General features: G+C 38.9%; 1 protein-coding gene across 1 annotated transcript; it reads right to left on the bottom strand.

The window, feature by feature from the left end:
- Window positions 1–8,299, bottom strand: LOC137717769 (WAT1-related protein At4g19185-like). The gene is made up of 7 exons (XM_068457246.1): window positions 7,817–8,299; window positions 7,379–7,441; window positions 7,158–7,274; window positions 6,726–7,011; window positions 2,054–2,209; window positions 646–797; window positions 1–457 (listed from the first exon to the last, which is right to left on the bottom strand). Exons 1-7 carry the CDS (start codon window positions 8,020–8,022, stop codon window positions 244–246), a joined length of 1,194 nt encoding a protein of 397 aa, XP_068313347.1. The 5' UTR covers window positions 8,023–8,299; the 3' UTR covers window positions 1–243.
- Between the last annotated feature and the right edge of the window lie 12,138 nt (window positions 8,300–20,437).

Below are 20,437 nucleotides of genomic sequence, written 5' to 3'. Positions count from 1 at the left end.
TAAAAGAACACGGCTAAATCATACGCATGCATAAGGGAAAAAAAATTCGGACCACAAATAAAAGAAACATGGATATTTGAGCAATTCTCCTCAATTGGTTTACTCTCCAAATTCCCATCACAACCCATCACACGTTTTCTGTTTGGTCAATACCCATCACATGTTTTCTTAATCTGACGACTTTGGTATTGAACTAGAAACGTTTTTTTTTTTTTTTTTGGTCAATACCCATCGCATGTTTTCTTAATCTGACGACTTTGGTATTGAACTGGAAGGCACTGAGAAAATGAGTCCTCTCTGGAATGGTATCTTGTTAAGCGTTGCATCTTTCTGGATGAGAGGTTCCGAGCTCCGAGCAACGTGAGGTATAACAGCATCCAAAGCTGCTTGTCTTTCTCTCAAAGACGCCCAAGTTACCACATACAGACCAGCAATAATTAGTATTCCTCCTAAGACACTGTTTCACATGTAAAAAGGAGACCAAATAAGCAGCACTCGTACAAAACGCCAGCTCGGCCATAATTAATCAAGTGAATAATACCACAGAAAATAAACATCATAGCTGACTAAACATAATGCATAACAGTACATATATGGCCAACGACCAAAAGGATTTTTCCACACAAGTATCTGATGTGAGCAAACCTTCCCAAATAAATAGGGCTTCCAAGGAAAATTCTTGACAAAAACGCCGAAGCTGCAGGTTGAAGTGGATTGTAAAGAGCAACCATAGCAGGCCCCAAAATCTTATTGCTCCACGTCAGCAGTCCATAATTAAGGGCAGATGCAACAGTTCCCTGAAAACCAAAGGGTTATAATTTAACAAATTCTAACAATTGAAACCGCTTTGAACTGGCCATATTAAATGTGCCCATCTTCATATTTATTCACATTAGATATACTAGAAAAATCATATCACAGAGAACTCAAAGGAAATGTTAATAGCATTATTATCGACTGTCTGATACAATAATTTCAGCAAATTTACATGATATGTAACTTGTACGTAGAGGATTTTCTGGAGCACAAAGAGCCAATAGATATAATCACCATGAGTTATAAAAGTTTTCTGGAACCTCAGATACGAGACCTAGTTATGCAATCAGAGTTAATGAGTGATTAACCAAAAATACACTCATATAATCAGAGTCAAAAGAATATGTGGCTGATTATCCTATGTGATTTACATGGCTGGTTGTGGCAGTTTTCAGTGAAATGGAAGTTAAGGTGGAGTATGCAACATACCTAGGCCTCTCTGGTTGAACTAATTTGGGTCATTGATGTTGAAGATGAAAAATGGTCTTGCAGGGGTTCTGGTGTGTGTTACAGAAAGAAGAGAGGGAAAAGGGTAGAAAGGTTTGACGCATTTTTTTAGGGTTAAAAATCAAACAAAATAACTTAGAGAGAAAAGGCAGAGTCAAGAGAGTGATGCTAAATGAGAGAGGGAGAGATGAGAACATATATAATATGGTTCTTAGTAAAAACCAATTACAACTTCTACATAATTTTTATTTAAATTTTAGCTTCAAGTATTCTCCATCATTTCTCCATCTTTTTCTTCTCTCAGCTCCATTCCTCCCTTTCCCAACATCTTCCCCTCTATCTTGTACCAGGAAAATAATCCAACCAAAGCAATGTTAGTTTGCTTATTTAGAATAAGAAAAAACTTAACAGAGCTTCAAAGTCTAATGCTACAGAAGAAAAGAAAACCACTTTAGAGTATATATTCTTTAAGAGAAGGAGCAGGATCCCTCAAATAAGCTTATCGAGGGACACCCTTGTAGGGCCCACTCCACATCATTATCATCAAGATGACATGATCTTTCTAGAATTTTATGAGAAGCACACCATCTTATCTGTTGAATGTGACGCATAGGATTGTTATCAAAATGTATGGTTTCTAATCTTTTAAATCACTAGTACATCAAGTATGAAACCATGTTACATATAGTCAGTCAACCTTCTTTGTAGGCAGAACGAATTAAGAGAGATGATGAAATTTTGCATAGATAACAAAAGATTGGGCTATATATATCAATAATTTGTAACTTACAGCGTAAATAACTGCAAAAAGCTCAGAGTGTGTCAAGCTCCAGTCTGTTGACTCGTTTGTCATAAATAATGCAGTAACCACCATCAATAGCGCACCGAAGAAGTATGAATATGCTGTAACTGACAGGTTGGCAGTATATCTTTTCAAAAGTGGAGCCTGAAAGTTATGACATGTTATCAGAAATTGAAAGGCATGTTATTATAATTATGTATGTATGTATCCTAGCGGTTGAGTAAAAATTAATGCACTAATAAAAGGTCATCTACCACCCTCTCGAAGTGATTCAAATTTACACCGCCCCCTCTCAATAAAATAAACCAAAAGTTCATATTACATCGATTGCCAGAGTTGCTACAATATGTATTTGAATTGTCATATGTCAATGGAAGAATTTCCCTTCAAATAATGTTAAGAATCCCCTCCCCCTCAACTAATGTAATAATTCAAAAAAATGAAAGCAAACACAAGTTCGACAACCATTTTCAACAAACTGAATTGAAGGTCAAACCCTCTCAGTACAATAGTATGCACCAACTTTGACCAATGGCTAATTCAAACGATGGCTTAAGGAATTGGGGAGAACAGATATGTAAAATACACATAACACGAAGGCGTCCCAAAATTCCAACAAAAAATCAGCAAATGAGTAGGCATGTCAAAGAAGCAAGTACTTAATACACAGTTAAATCCGATCCTACCTATTGGTGCAGAGCTGCTAGTCAATGTAACCCTGATCCGACCTAACAATGAAATTTGATTTAACCTTTCCCTTAATTCTAGAACCCTAACTTCACAAACTCCCAATTTCTGCAACCCTGATCCTAATTTGCCCAAATATGATAAGATATAGAGATTATCAAAGCACACTTCCAAGCACACTACATATGCACACATAAACTGGAATAAGTTTATCTTGAGTAGCCCTCCTTCCTTCTTCATTTCTATTTCAAAATTATCAAGTAAGATGGTGAAGGTTAGAAAGTTGAGCAGGGATTTCCTCTGAGAAAGGAGCAACTGCGGAAGAAGGATCTTTTATTGAGCTGAGATGTTGCATAGAGATCAAAAGATAGATTTGGGTTAGCTATTGGAAATTCATCAAAACGAAAAGGACTCATCAGGAAAGTAGTTGTGTACAGACGAGAGTTTGCTATTGCAAAGTCGTGAAAAAAGAACCAAGGCCTCGTTAGGAAAATGCTTGTGGAGTTACCCTCAAGAGCTGGACTTACTATGGCGCTCTATCATTTTAAGTAGAGTACACAGTGATGGGTAATGTTTTGCAGGTGCAAACTGAAATCTTACTGTCATGAGAAAACACACCATGCAACAATTCACAAGGAATTGTCTGCTTGAGATTTACATAGTTTAACAAACTTTTGCCTATGCAGTGTTAAACGAGCAATGGTGCTGTAGAAACTTCTTTTTGAACAACTCCACTCAAAGTTGTTTGGGTCAACAGATGCAAAAGAAGTATATTGACCTTACTAGATGGGTGAGGTCAAAGAAGCAAGGACATGAGAGCGGGGTTCAAGAGAGTAAAAGTTAAGTTGAAGAGAAAGATAAGTATTATGTAGGAAACTAAGGGGTTGGTCTTAGGGTAAACGATCTCGAAAACTCAAGTTTTAATCTTTGGTATTCAAGCACAAACAAATCAAGAAACAATGTTGGCATCATCGCGGATAGGACTTTAACAAAATATATTGTAGATGTTAGGATGGTCGGGGATAGAATTATAGCAATCAAGATTGTGAAGGGACTAGAGCATATCAATGTGATTAGTGTGCATGCACCTCAACTTAGGTTGGATAAGAGTCTGAAAGGATAAATTTTGGGAAGATCTTAGGAGAATTGGTTCAAGGAATCTCTCAGACGAAAAAATTAATCAATGAACATTATGGGCAAAGAGACAAGCAACTACAGAGGTTTCCATGATGGCCATGATTTTGGAGAGAAACGAGGAAGGCGAAACCATTGTGGATTTTGCAATGGATCTCTTTCTATCCAATACCTTCTTTACAAACAGAGAAGACCATGTGATCACCTACAAGAGTGGGTCATCAAAAATGAGGAAGGGGGATCATATAATTTGTAAGGATTGCAAAGTTATACAAGAAGAAAGCATGGCTAACCAACATCGCTTGTTGGTGATAGATGCATATATCAAAAGAGAGAAAAAAGAACAAGACCTGAAGTGTCCAATGCGTTTGGGATACAGAGGGAACATTAGTCAAATGTGGGATTTGATTGCTAGTTGTATCTATAAAGTGGTTTTGCTCCACATCAAAAGGAACCTTGGTGGTGGAAGGATGAGGTACTGGAAAAAGTTAAGGCTAAGAAGGAATGATGTAAATCCTTATACAAGGATAGCACCGATGAAAACCGTGAGAGGTATAAATTTACGAAGGAGGCGAAGAAAGCTGTGAGAGAAGCGAAGATAGATACCAAAGAAGGAGAGTTGGATATCTATAAATTGGCTAAAGTAAGGGAAAAAAAGGCAAGTAAGGTGCATCTAGGATGAGAATGAAAATGTTCTAGCTACGAAGAATGCGAATAAAGACAGATGGAGAGCTAATTTTCATAATCTTTTCAATAAAGGACACGAAAAGAGTACTTCTTTGGGAGAGTTGAGTAACTCGGAAGAGTGTAGAAATTACTCCTTCTACCATTGAATCAGGAAAGAGGAAGTTGTTATAACTTTGAAAAAGATGAATCATAGAAAAGCAGTGGGTCCCGACGATATACGAATCAAAATGTGGAGGTCTTGACAGAAACGGGTATAGCATGGCTCAAAAACCTTTTCAATAAGATTTCGAAAAACGAAAATGCCAAATGAGTGGCGAAAAAGCACTTTGGTGCTTATCTACAAGAGACACGGGTCTTAGACAATCAATCCGGGTTCATGCTGGGGTGCTCGACTATGGGGGCAATCTATTTATTAAAGAGATCGATGGAACGATATAGAAATATGCAACAAGATTTGCACATGGTCTTTATATATTTGGAAAAAACATATGATATGGTCCCAAGAGAAATTCTTTGAAGGATTCTAGAGAACAAAGGAGTACAAACAGCATACATCCATGCAATAAAGGATATGTATGATGGGGCAAGGACTACAGTAAGAACTCATTAAGGACAAACTAAAATTTTTCCCATATCCATATGATTTTAAGTCCTTACCTTTTTGCATTGGTAATGGATGAGTTAACGGGACATCCAAGATGATATCCCTTAGTGTTTTTTTTTCGCAAATAACATAGTGTTGATAGATGAAATGGAGGAGGGAGTAAATATAAAGCTTAACCTTTGGCTAAAAGTGTTAGAATCTAAAGGTCTTCGTCTAAGTAGGTCAAGGACAGAGTATATGGAGTGCAAGTTCAGTAGGAATGGGGTTCTAGATGATGAGATAAAGGTGAGGATTGGAGATCAGAAAGTACCAAAGAGCAAGCTCTTTCGTTATCTTGGATTTATCTTGCAAAAGAATAGAGAATTGGATGGAGATCTCAACCATAAAATACAAGTTGGATGGATAAAATGGAAGAGTGCATCGAGTGTGTTGTGTGACCGACATATGCCACTAAAGCTCAAGAATTTTTTTTATAGGATGACAATAAGGTCAGCAATGCTTTATGGCACAACATGTAGGGCGATCAAACATCAACACGTGCAAAAAATAAGTGTATCGGAGATGAGAATGCTTCGTTGGATATGTGGGCAAAGGACAAGATAAAGAACGAGGATGTCCGGGTACAATAGGAGTGGCCGCAATTGAAAATAAGATGAGAGAAAATCGGTTAAGGTGGTTTTTACATGTGAACTAAAGACATGCTCTGATTAGAAGATGCGATTATGAGACAAAGGTTCAAGGCACAAGAGGTAGAGGAAGACCTGGAAGACTTGAAAAGACTCCACATGGAGTATTTGGAGCTAACTAAAGACTTGGTGCAAAACCGATCGTAGTGGCGTTCTAGGATTCATACATCGACCCCACTTAGTGAATAAAGCTTTTTGTTGTTGTTGTTGTAACAAACTTTTTCCTATGTCTATAAGAAATATAGTTGGTACAAGACAAGATATAGTTGGTACAAGACAAGTTGTACCACTAAAGTCCAAATATAATTCTACAATTTCTTGCTCGGTTGCGGTATGCTTCAAAAGATAATTTATGCTTCAAAAGAGAGTTTATGCTTCATTCTCTTCGCAGTGGGTTTGTCTGAGAAACAGTTTCTCTTGTCGGGGTAATTTTAGGGAGTTGGCGCTAAGAAGCTACTACTCTGGCAATGTGCAGTTTTGGCTTCGTTGGACTGTCTTTCTGTTAAGATAACTTTCGGTACTCCTCAGGTTAGTTTTCATGGGATTCTTGTCCATCATTTCTAACTTTTTTTCATAAATTAAATTTCTTGTTTTCTATCAACAGACAAAGGGAGAAGAAGAATAAAATGGGAGAAGGATTTTCTATCGACAGACAAAGGGAGAAGAAGAATAAAATGGGAGAGGGAGACACAAGAATGAGAAACGCATGATGACAAAGTTACATACATAACTCCCTCACTAAACTAAAGACAATAGCACCAAACAAGCTCCAGTAGCGCTTCAAAAGAAGAAAAAACACACTTCACAAATAAATGACATAATTATATTCGACAAATAAAGTTAAAAGTATATAGTGATGCACCTGAATGGCTAAAAAAGCGGCCATGCACATACAGTTCCCTAATAAGCATAAAACTCCAAGATGAAAGTGATCTAGCCCAAACTCTAGAAAACTGGACATCAACCATCCAGCTGGCTCTGGTTGACCTTTGGCACTTATTTCGCTATGTGCTGCAAAGTCTGGTTCTGTATATCCAATCAAAGGAGGTCCACGAAATAAGACCATTAATATGGCCCCAGAAACACATAAAAGTGTACCACCAACCTTGGCCTGCCCTTCAGTTCTAAGCAAGTTAACTCTTTCTGTACTGCATGAACAAGTTCACATATGATATTGAACAAGTAATATCTTGTACAAGTTAAACATGCAAATGCGTGTATCCCTAAGTGTAGAGAAATATACAGGCACATAGAACCAACCTAAGTAGATTAAATTGAAAAAATTCAAACTGACCCCATTAAAACAGCGAGGATAAACGTGAAAACTGGGATAGCAGGCTGTATGGCTGCAGCATATGTTGGATTTGTGTAGCCAAGACCAATAAGAAACAAAAGCTGGTTGCCAAAGATCCTATTTCATATAAAGAAGCAGCAAATGTCAAGGGGGTGATGCATCAATTGTAGCAGTAGATTATAAGTAATCAGAATGTGGCCATAAGTAGTATCTTATGTTACCCAGTTAACCCAAGAAAGAAGAAGGACATGAAGATGCGTCTATTCATTGGTTGTCGTATCCTTCTGCAATGCAATGCATACAAGAGAAGAGAAATGTTAGAGGATATTGTGAACATCGTGATCCATGTGCACAGGACAGGGGAGGGATGGAGAAGATTAATTCAATTGCATAATTAATTTCCAAGATGACAGATTAACTCTATGCAAGAAACAAGGACTACAGTCGATATAGATAATAGATTATTAGACAAAATCAAGCTAAATAACAGTCTTGGGAGTATAATCAAATCATGGTCGCGCTCATGGTCATGGTCTGAGCATCCAATACACCAACCCACACCACACGATGCGTATATGAGCATATGAGTATGAAATGAATGATGCAAATGTGAGGAAATTGATAAAATTAGATAGATTAGATGAAAGAGAAAAGCCTACTTTTCACGGACATAGGCGATGGGAGCGAGGATGGCGAGTGCAAGGAGGTCCCGGTATACGCAGAATACAAGCTGGTTGACGCCAACATTGAGGGCTACTTTGGTAATTACATGATACCCTCCGTTGAAGAGCTGAACCGCTGCCATGGCCGCATGTGCCCTCCAAACATCACCTCCACCAACTCCAACCCCTGCCGCCGCTGCCATCTTTCTCTCTTTCTCTCCCTAAGCCAGTGGTGGAGAGGGGGAGCGGGGGAGAGATTGGGTTAATTGGTTGGGGGTTCAGAGAGATACAAGTGGTTGGATTTTGTTTTGTGTGAATCAAACTCAATCGGTGTGTGGATTGTGGACAGACAAGCCCTTATCCTTAGTCTTCAAGGCTGTTTGCTGGTTTTCGAGATTCCCTTTCCATACAGTGAAAACAACGACATTTATATTTGTATTTTTTCTTCATTTTATTTTAATTGGAATTCATCTTCCGCCTTCAAACCAATTTCACGTCAAGAACAAGTCACGACTGACCTGTTACCCTCTCCAAATTCCCAAAAGTTAGGTTCAATGAATCAATTTATATTTACCCCTAAATTATGTGTTTTTTCCCACTTTGGCCATTCAACTCTATTTCCTATGTTTTCAAATTTATTATACTACATTTTATTTACATTTTTTCATTAACACCCTAAATATTATTATTGAATACACACAAAAAACTTATTGTTAAATTACTTATATACTAAAAGACTATTTAGCCTCACAAAATTTTAAAAAAGAAAGTGAGGAAGTATGAGAATACGATATGCAAAAATTAACTTGCTTTTTAAATGGGAGAAAGCATTTGAATTGCAGTTGATTCAATTAAGTTTGACGCTGGCATACATCTGAAGACATTCATGTTTCTGCCAATAATTATTTTTGTGCTAAATTATAAAACCATATACAAGGAATACTATTGAATTTTTGAATATCTATTTTTGTATATGTGAAAACATAGTACAAGGAGCTCATATAAATGAGCGGAAGAAAAAAAGCAACAGAACAAGAAAAAGAAAGCAGCAGCAAACATGGAATCAGAAAACATGGAAAAGCAAATCCTTGATTTATGGCACTTCTTCCAATACTCCCCCTCAAGCTGGATCAAAGGGATCAATTGATCCGAGCTTGGATAGCAGATGATGAAAAGTAGTAAATGCCAGTCCTTTGGTGAAGATATCTGCTAGCTGGTCATGACTGCGAATGAAGTGTGTAGCAATTACCTTGGACTGCACTTGATTCCGAACATAATGACAATCAACTTCAATGTGTTTAGTTCGCTCATGAAAGACAGGATTTGATGCGATGTGCATTGCTGCTTGATTGTCACAGTGAAGGGACATAGGTTGCGGGTGAGGAAACCCTAGATCCGAGAGTAGAGTTTTGAGCCAAGTGAGTTCACATGCCGTTGATGCCATAGCACGATATTCTGCCTCTGCACTTGAGCGTGCAACCACACTTTGTTTCTTGCTCTTCCAGGTGACAAGATTACCCCCTACGAATGTGCAAAAACCAGTGATAGACTTGCGATCGAGAGAGTTCCCTGCCCAATCTGCATCTGTATATCCCGAGATCTGAGTATGACCATTATTGCGCATGAGGATCCCTCTACCAATGGAACCCTTCAGATAGCGAAGCACACGGTGAACAATCTTCATGTGATCTGTGTTTGGAGCATGCATGAACTGACTAATAATGCTGACAGCATATGATATATCAGGACGTGTGATAGTCAGATAAATGAGTTTGCCAACCATTATTTGATAGTAACTTAAATTGGGAACTGGATCACCGTGAGTTTTTAGCTTCAAGTTGCTATCCAAGGGGGTACGAGCAGGCTTGCAATCTGTCATTTTTGCTTCGTGAAGAAAATCCATGACATACTTACGTTGGTTGAGGAAGAAACCCTTGTGAGAGTGTGCCATCTCGATGCCCAGAAAGTATTTGAGAGTGCCAAGATCCTTGATAGCAAACTTGTTGTTGAGATACTGTTTAAGAGCATTAATCTCTGACATATTATCACCTGTCACAATTAGATCATCAACATAAATGAGCACAACTAGTTTACCCACTAAGTTGGAACGAACAAATAGGGAAGAATCCGCAATACTTCGACAAAAACCAACCCTTTCCAGAACATGACTGAGCTTGGCATACCATGCACATGGACTTTGCTTGAGACCATAAATGGATTTATGGAGTTTGCACACCATTTCTGGATCGTTTGATTGAGGATGACCTGGGGGTAGCTTCATGTAAACCTCTTCTTCAAGTTCACCATGCAGGAAAGCATTTTTAACATCCATTTGAAAGAGAGGCCATGCATTGTTAATTGCAACCGACAACAATACTCTAACAGTGTTCATTTTTGCCATTAGAGCAAATGTCTCTTTATAATCGACGCCATAGGTTTGTGTAAAACCTCGAGCAACCAAGCGAGCCTTATTCCTTTCGATTGTGCCATCTGAATGAAACTTAGTTTTGTACACCCAACGACTCCCCACTGCCTTCTTTCCTTTTGGAAGTTTCACTATAGTCCATGTGTTATTTTCATGGAGGGCTTGAAGCTCCTCTGCCATAGCATTTCTCCACTCACTGTAAAGATTGGCTTCTTGAAAACTTTGAGGTTCTCGAGCTTCATTAATGGCACTTAGGAATGTAGCAAAAGAAGATGAAACTTTGCTATAATCAATAACATCAGTCACGGGATACCTGGCAGTGTAGGTCACATAATCATGCAACTTGGATGGAAGTTTCCTCTCTCGTGTAGGATTGCGACGAACTGTAGGAGATTGAACTACAGGTATTTGAACAACATCATGGTTGGAAGGATCACTGGAGGGTGCATTGTGAATCTCTGATGAGGAAGGGTTTTCATCTTCAAGATGTTCCACCGAGTGAAGGTTAACATCATCCGGCACATGATCACTAGGAATGCATGTTGCATCTTCTCCGTTTGGACATGGAAAAGGAAATAAGTCCATCAAATGCTCCCCCTGTCTAGAGTAATCCAGTGATTGTGAGAAGTAAGGAACATGTTCTTCAAATTTAACATCCCTTGAAACAACCATTTTTCTAGTTGTTGAATTATAGCACTTGTAACCTTTTTGGGTAGATGAATAACCTAGAAAGACACATTTGGCAGCCATTGGGTCTAGCTTGTCACGATTTTGAGTTTGAATGTGAACAAAGCATGTACACCCAAAGACTCTCAAATGGGAAAAATTGATCTTTCTATTTTTCAAGACCTCATAAGGTGATTTAAAATTCAACACTTTACTAGGCAATCTATTGATGAGATATGCCGCAGTAAGAACTCCTTGAGACCAAAACTTCTTAGGCACATTCATGTGAAACATAAGAGCTCTAGTCTTCTCAAGTAGATCTCTATTCTTCCTCTCGGCCACCCCATTTTGTTGAGGTGTTCCAACACAGCTTGTTTGGTGTAATATACCATGCATGCTCAAGTAGTGTGACATGTTATGAGACATATATTCTGTGCCGTTATCTGATCGTAAAATATGAATTTTTGAAGCAAATTGGGTGGCCACAAGTCTATGAAAATCTTGAAAAACTTCCATCACTTCACTTTTAAATTTCAAAAGATACAACCAAGTAATCCTTGTGAAATCATCCACAAAAGTTACAAAATATTTATATCCATCAAAAGACTCTATAGTTGGTCCCCAAACATCAGAATGCACAATTTCAAAAGGGTTACTAGCCCTAGACAAAGAGGAAGTAAATGGTAATCTAGTAAACTTAGAAAAATGACAAACATCACAAGGACTTGTAACTTTGCACATATTTGGGAACAAGATGGATAGAACTTTTTCAGAAGGATGTGCTAGACGTTGGTGCCAAAGTTGTTGTTCTTGAGCTAAGCTTGAAGTGACTTGAAAAACCTTGGGAACTTGAATATGCTTGGAAAGATAGTAGAGACCATTTAAGAAAAATCCTTCACCAATCGTCTTCTTGGTGACTACATCCTGAAAGATCACATTTTTGGGAGAGAAAATGGCAAGACAATTTAATGAGTTTGTGATCTTGCTAACAGATAAAAGTTGAAAAGGGAATGAGGGAACATAAAGAGCCTCAGACTCGACATCACTTGAGATCAAATGTATTTTTCCTTTTCCCACAACCATAGCATTTTTTCCATTGGCAACTGACACTTGGGATGGAATAGAAAATTTTTCAAATTTATGCAAGTTTGTAGACTGGTTAGTCATATGATCAGTGGCTCCAGAATCTATAATCCAATAATCATGCACATTACCAATGCTGAGAGCAGTTGAGAAGGAGTGTAAGATACCTGGGATGTCCCTTTGTACCACGCCTTCATTTCCAGCCAGGAAGCCAGCAAACTGTCCTAGTAGTGCAGTTTGATTGTTGTCACACTGATTTAGTGGTCCTTCACTATCTCCAAGACCTTGTTTCTTGTGAAGAAACATAGCAAACTCGTTGATCAGTGCAGCTGGATTAGTGGTGAACTTCAGTGCTCCATCAGAAGAAGTTGTGGCAACATGATTTGCCTTGTAAGAAGGGTTGTACGAGCCTTTCGAGACACCTTTGTTATCCCTAGGAAACTTTGGTTTTAACTCTGGATGAAGAATCCAGCATCGGTCTCTTGAGTGCCCACCAGCATCACAATGGCTACATTTTAAGCCAGTTTTCTTTCCTTTGTAGCCTCTCTCCTCACCAAGTTTTTGGTTAGAGAAGTAAGCCCTAGCTTCTGGTATATTTGCCTTCATGTCCAAGGTCATGACTTTCCTTCGAACCTCTTCTCTTTGAATTGTGGCACACACACTTGAAAAAGAAGGCAATTCGGGATTCATGAGGATATGGCTTCGAAGATCTTCGAATTCAGGGCTCAGGCTTGCTAGGAGTTGGAATATTTTGTCTTCCTCGGCTCTTTTAGTTAGCACAGCAGCGTCGATGGTGTGTGGTCGATACACATTCAGCTCGTTCCACATAGTGGTGAGCTTTCCAAGATGTTGCACAAATGGCTTCCCTTCCTGTTGCAAACCAGCAATGTCCTTCTTTAACTGAAACACTCTAGCCGCATTGTTCTGATTTCCATACATTTCCTTGAGATTTTTCCAAAGAGTCATGGAGGATTCAGCATAGCTAAAAATTTCTGCAATCTTACGATCCATGGAATTGAGTAGCCACGACATGACCAACTGGTCTTTGCATAGCCAAGCATCATACTCCGGTGAGGTAGTCTCAGGCATTGGAATAGCACCATTAACATAACCAAGCTTTGATCGTCCTCCCAGAGCAAGAGAAACTGCTCTCTCCCATGGAAGATAGTTAAACTCATTTAGCAAGACAGAACTAAGACATTGATTTGGGTTGATATCAATATCTGAGTGTGGTGATGGTGGAGTAGCATGAAAGCCGTTTCCTTCCAAATTTACTAAGCTTTCTTCAGCCATGATTGAAGGACAAGAAGCTCACAAATCTCTCAAGAGAACACCACAGAGACAGGCCGGTTAGGGTCACTGCTCTGATACCATATTGAATTTTTGAATGTCTATTTTTGTATATGTGAAAACAAAGTACAAGGAGCTCATATAAATGAGCGGAAGAAAAAAAGCAACAGAATAAGAAAAAGAAAGCAGCATCAAACATGGAATCAGAAAACATGGAAAAGCAAATCCTTGATTTATGGCACTTCTTCCAATACATACTGATTCAAAAGTTCAAAACCATGCAAAAGTGCAAAGTGGCCAGGTTTTAGGTGGCTCTGCCATTGTATACATACGAAATCTAAAATCTGTAATGACAAAAATCTGAAAAATTGATAGAATTTGTCGAGAGATTTATTTATAGGAATTAAAAAAAAAAAAAAAAAAACATTAGTTCACGTTTGGCTTACTTTATGTGTGGTCCAACGGGAAAATGGTGTTGACAAAGTTTCAAATTAGATCTTATTTTCTTTTAGACAAACTTACGATTTCACATCATGAGTTTGAGAGGGTGTTGGAAAATAAAAGGAAAGTGTTTTAGAGATTTGATTTAATTAGTGATTTGATATGATTTAATTAGAATTTTAATATGATTTGATTTGGTCTAGGTTTTCTTGTCTTGTAGACAAAGAATTGTATTATTTCCTAGTATTGCTCATTTGTAATCTTATAAGTACCTCATTGTGTAAATTTATCCTAAACCCTTTATTTTCAACTTACTAAACCCTCAAATGGACATAAAATTAGATGTGCATAAAGTTGAATAGAGTATATGAGAAAATCATATGAAGAGTTTGACATGATCCAATATTCTAATGGATAAGGTGTTGGGTTTCTATCACACGTCACATATTTGAAACTCTTCATTTTCTAAATTATTGTAATAGTTTTGAATCTTCCTCTCTCCTTAATAATAATAAATAAATAAAAATGGAGAAAAAAAATGTAGAGTGTGGGGTCTGAGGACAGTATTGGAAAGTACGTGAGTGTATTAAGATAAATTTTAATTTAAAAAGTAGATGTATGGTGTAACCCTTTGATTTATTATATGCATATGGTGCTTTACCGCAATAGCAGAAAACAATCATGTTTATGCACCTGATGTTTGTTCAATCCTCACCATTCTCCCCCCCCTAACAACTAGTTATCTAACCCAATTAGTTGTGTGCGTTCAACTAGTATTATTGTAAATTCAGTAAGCACACGCACATACGTTCGTTGCAAAAGTTGAAAAACATTAGAAGGACTTTGAATTACTCATATACTTACCAACATGTCTTTCTTCAATTGACACACATGGTTATGGACGCTATCAGGCTACTTGTGGGGTAGAAAGATTCTCTTTAGTAATCGATACACCACTTAGCATACCAAATTTGCAAGGTGATTGATGACACAAGCCAATTCCAGTTGCAACATGGACTAAAATAGAAGATGTGTGTTATCTATGCACCCCTTTTTATTTCTTACATATATTTGTTAATTTCTTTCATTTGATTTTCTTCAATTCATCCAATCCGACGGCTGAAAATTAAAAGAATGTGTAAGAAGTAAAAAGGCGTGTGTCTATATCACACCCCAAAAAGAAAACCAATCTGAACATCCCACTCTACCCCAAACGACAAATCCACAAACCCATTTCCACATTAATTGGCGTCGAGGTCCAACTCTGGTGATGATCACACTGTCGTTTACTTACGACACTGGTGATGGCCACTCTTGTCTCTCATCTCTTTTTTCAATCTTTGAATTTTTATGTTGGTTATCATTTTGACGCTGGCCACATTTGCCTACAACAAGATATAATTACATGCAAGTGTCATCAACATCGGACCATAAAGATTTAAAAATAGATAGAGGAGAAAGATGATGAGTGTGGATGCAAATTTCCGACTTCTCCTTCTTGGACAAAATTGCATCTACAAAACAAATCACACATTTGGTCAAGGCCAAAAAGCCTCACGCGCCCATGATGAATTGGGGTGGGGGGCTTTGGTCGAATAACCGTAGATGCCAAAGTTAGAATTTTGAGGGAAGAGTGTTTGGAGAATTTTGTAGAGTTTTGCAAGAGACTTGGACGTCGTTTTTGGAGAGAATGGAGAGCTATTTATAGGGATATGGCCGGCCTTATTATGAGAATAGGGACCGGCCATTTGTGGTATTTTTTGGGTGTAATTTGTAGTTAATTAGTCATTAATAGATTAATTAGGTGATAAATCCGTTAATTGACTAATTAACATAATTTAAAAGAAATATTTTGTGGGTTATGGAATAATTACCTTGTGGAGAATATAGGATAAGGGTGGATGAAATAGTTTTGAATTTGTTACCTATTTTGGGCACTTTTGACTTGGTTGAGGGATGATTGCCCGCTGCTTGCGCGTAGGAATCTCGGTATGTCTCAAGGGTATTTTTGTCATTTTCTATCCAAAAATCGATCTGTCGCCTTATGATTATTTTTGGCTCCACAAATGCCCCCACACCTGTTTGGTTGCTCAAAGAAAATGGCAACAGGTGTAGAGATTTTCTTGCTTTAAGAAACTTTGGACCGCTTCCTATTTTGATGTAGATTCCCTCTTTAATAGGAAATTAGATCCTTCTAGGAAAGAGATTTAAATTTCTCTCAAAGTCTATTTAAGTCCACCTTAAGTGGGTGATTAAATCAACTTTGAAGAGCGATTTATTCTACCCTACAAGAGAGAGCTTAAAGGATATTTGTTCCCATTCCTCTAGCAATCTTCTACATCTTGCCCGTGGAAAGGACCGTCTTTCGTTGCTTTCTTCATTTTCTCCATGCCGCACTGATGTAATAAAAATTTCATTTTTCTTGTTTTCTTCGTCGATAGTGCTGTCGCGGGGCAGCCGTCAGGGTGGTGTGACACGTCGGCTGGCAGGGGCCAGGAGTCAGCTTGGCATGGGCCAAAGAGGTGGTTTGGCAGGGGCCATTGCTTGTGCTGCTCGGCTTGATTGAAGCCAAGGATTGGCTTGGCATGGGCCGAGGAAGTTGCGTGGCATAAGCTACAGTTTGGGCTGCCACGTCTGGGCTGCTTGGCAAAAATGAGGAAACTACTTGAGTTTGATTTCTTAGCTGTCGTAGATGGAACAGTCAAGGATGGAGCTACCAAGATCGGAGTTGGTGAAGATGAAGTGTCGGATGAGCGAACTGTTAAGTGTAAAAGTGGTTGCTGCCCCATAACCATTTATTACCTAGTTGATCTTCAAGCATTCGATCTTTTAAGCTATGTGGCATTCCCGCACTGGAGAGCTTACCCTGGAGAGCAATTAGTTTATCCTCTCGCACTGGAGAGCATGTAAATCATTGTTAGAGTGCAGCTGAGGAAAGCTGGATTGCTGGGACAATCGAAATAATCCTTAGCCTGCCACTGGTTCTTGGTAGTTGGGCTGGTGTGTCCTTCTAGTACTCGTCTGCCCCCGGTGTGCCATTAAGTTGAGCTACTACATTTGTCGGAACATAAGTAGTTTTTATATCCAACAATCTATATGGGGTAGTCACGTCTGCTCGATTTTGTCATTGAAAGATGACTCGTTTATGTTGGTTATGTCTCATCGGAGCCCCTTGTCAATAGCTTCGTTGTGCTGAAAATTGCACAATCGCTCAGTCAGGAACCTTTCTACTTCTTCCTGAATTTGCCTTTGTTGGGGGTGGCATAACTCTCGGCTGCCCCTGGTCGTGACCTACTGGTCTAGGCTACTCTTCCATGTGTTCGGCTCATTTATGTCACGTCCGCAGTGGGTGTGGTATGTTCCTAACAGGTGAGCGAGTAACTAGTAGGTTGCTGGTTGAACTTCAGCCAAATTGAGTGACTGCTTCTCTCCGTTCGCTGTGCTGCTTACTCTGATGTGAGGTGGATGATGTTCTTTGCGGGCCTTGCCGCGAATGAACACTTCACCTAGAAGGTTGCTCATGTTGATTATCGGAGTGTGGCCCTAACTGTCAGTGTATGTTTATCCGTAGGCCTAACTGAGAATGTACGCTCCTTTACGCACTAAGACAGGAGTATACGCTATCTCGGGGGTCCAGTCAGGAGTGTACTATATTAGAACGCTCGGTTCGAGACTGGTCAAGTGGCTGCTTGTCGGAACATTAGTGGAGAAGTTCCTCTGCCTTTGTCATTCTTTGGGACACCTCGTCTGGGGCACGTTGGATCTCTGTGCATTGCAAGAGTTGATTCACCAAGGTTGTCTGCTGTGCAAGGGCGCTCGTCAACTTTATGACTTGTCGAGACAAGTGTTGTTCGCCATTTGGATTGGAAGAGCTTGGAAGGAATATGCCTCCTTAAGCAGTGGAAGTGTGGTAGGTTCCGGGCATGAGATTTGAATTGGAAAATGTTAAATCTGCGGAGAAACGTGGTGAAAATGCCCCTGGCTTGATGGTTGGTCTGAATGGTTGAGATAGTCTTGGGCCGATTTGGGCTGCTTAGAATGTCGCGGGAGCAGGCTGGGCCATGAGAGTGGGCGCTCGAAGGGAGCAGGCTAGGCCATGAGAGTGGGCTGCTCGGCGGGAGAAGGCTGGGCCACAAGAGCAAGTTGCTCAACGGAAGCAGGTTGTGCCACGAGAGTGGGCTGCTTGGCGTATGCAGGTTAGGCCACGGGGAGTGGGCCGCTCGGCGTATAATGCACGAGGGTGCGAGGCTTGGGCTCGGCTTGGCAACGCATTGGGCGTAGAATGACATGGCTTAGGCCGTGGCCTTAGTGCTGTGAGCCGCCTTGGATGGCACGGCTCAGCCCGTGGTGGTGACATTATAAACCTCGCCACGAGTGGCTACCGTGGTAGCCACCGCAGTGGTTCTCGTGGTGGAAACTAAGGGTAGTGGTATTGCTCCACCTATTGTCACATTTAGCCTCATGGATCGCCGTGGTCCCATCTCTTGTGTGTTGAAATTTTCATTTGTTGAATTTTCTTAATTTCTAACCATTGTACTTCTCTTTTACGTTTTATCAAAGAATTTTTGCAAATAAAAATTCTAATAATAAGAACGTACGAGAAATCTACAAATGGACAAGAAAATAGAAAACCTTGGATGCGAGAGTCTTCTACGAGTGTGGGACTCAACTCTCAATGAAAGCACCAATTTATGGATGCAAATTTCCGCATTCTCCTTCTTGGACAAAATTGCACCTACAAAACAAATCACACATTTGGTCAAGGCCAAAAAGCCTCAGCGCTCATGATGAATTTGGGGGGGGGGGTGCTTTGGCCGAAAAACCTCTAATGCCAAAGTTAGAATTTTGAGGGAAGATTGTTTGGAGAATTTTGTAGAGTTTTGCAAGAGACTTGGACATCATTTTTGGAGAGAATAGAGAGCTATTTATAGGGATATTGCCGGCCCTATTAGGAGAATAGGGACCGGCCATTGTGGTATTTTTTGGGTGTAATTTGTAGTTAATTAGTCACTAATAGATTAATTAGGTAATAAATCTATTAATTGACTAGTTAACATAATTTAAAAGAAATGTTTTGGGGGTTATGGAATAATTACCTTGTGGAGAATATAGGATGAGGGTGGATGAAATAGTTTTGAATTTGTTACCTATTTTGGGCACCTTTGACTTGGTTGAGGGATGATTGCCCGCTACTTGTGCGTATGAATCTTGGTATGCCTCAAGGGTATTTTTGTCCTCTTCTATCCAAAAATCCACGTGTCGCCTTGTGATTATGTTTGGCTCCACAATGAGGAAGAGATAGATGAAGAACGAAGATAATTAAATATAATTAGGGGATGGTCGATGGTCGATGATCGATGGTGCGGCATGGACTTGGAGTGGGCATCGATTTGGCGTTGAAACTGTTGTTGGTGATAGGTGGTGGCGGTGGGGGTGGGGTGAGACCAAAGTTCTAAAAGACGTTAGACGCTAGTCATGCGACAATTTGGGGTTAGCGCCTAAGCGGACTAAGTGGATTTAAATAAATTCATTATATAATCGTATAAATAAGTGTCTGCCTATACTTAAAAAAATACATAATTTCATTGAGATAAATAAATCGCTAAATAAAATGACTTATAGATTATAAAGTATTAGAAGGTAATGAAAACATGGGGGAACAAACATATAATGTGTGTTCATCTAAGTATTTAACAAATTTTTTACAATTTATTAAAAAAAAAAAGCAAATGAAAGTTATTTATTTGTTGTCTAAGTGAGATACGTGACCTAGTCGAGTGCCTAGTCGAGTCTAGACGGGCTAGGCGAGCGCCTAAGCTTGTATAGTTCTTCTTAATTTTCAAATGCCTAGAGATTAATGGAGATGGTGCCAGCCATCTAGCGCCTAGGAGGAGTTTTTTAAAATAGTGGGTGGGACAAATGAATTGGTTAGTTGTTGAATGATTTTATTGTTAAGGTAGTTATAGCTGAACCTTAAAGTTAAAGTTGTTTTTCAGATTTAGCCTCATTTTTTCAAAAGAAAAAAATATTAGGGTTGTTTTATTAACACATCATATTTTGTTGACTACACCCCATGTACTGAAAACACCCCACATTTATTTTTTAAATTAAAAATTATCTTAATACATCCCATTTAATTTCCTACACTACCCTTACACCCCACATAAGGAAATAAAGGTCGTTGCTGCCTTGGTGAGAGATTTATCCAGTCTTAGAAAGAATTGCTTCTGTTTGTCGAATTCCAGGAAATAAAATACGAGGCTTCTAGTGTACTGCTATTTGTATAATTTAGTTGTTTCTATTTGGTTATTGCTTGACCTCTTACATTGTTATCCTATTTTGCTTTGAGATTTCAAACTTCAACTAGCTTTTCTCTTCTTGAAGTCTCTTCTTTCAACTGAAAAAAAGAAAAGAAAGAGAAATGCAACTCTCTCTTCTAGACATTATTAATTGCCTAATGGAATCAGTTTCTGATTCATAATTAATGATTATGCATGTATCAACATCAATATATTTCCTTTACGGAAAATCTCATGGTTCCTTGCAACATTAGCGATTGCGATTGCAATCGCAATTACATCCCCAGCTTATGAAAATTTTCTTTAAACTAGTGATATCAGAATTTACAAAAAATGTTTTCAAGTTTGAACTTTTAGACTGCAACTCGAAAACAAAAAAAATCTCAACATGTTCTTGAATTATTATTAGGTTTT

The sequence above is a fragment of the Pyrus communis genome, chromosome 15 (assembly GCF_963583255.1).
Source record: "Pyrus communis chromosome 15, drPyrComm1.1, whole genome shotgun sequence".
Taxonomy (NCBI): domain Eukaryota; kingdom Viridiplantae; phylum Streptophyta; class Magnoliopsida; order Rosales; family Rosaceae; genus Pyrus; species Pyrus communis.
The sequence above is the reverse complement of the archived record's forward strand: the minus strand, read 5'-3'. Positions and strand labels throughout refer to the sequence as shown.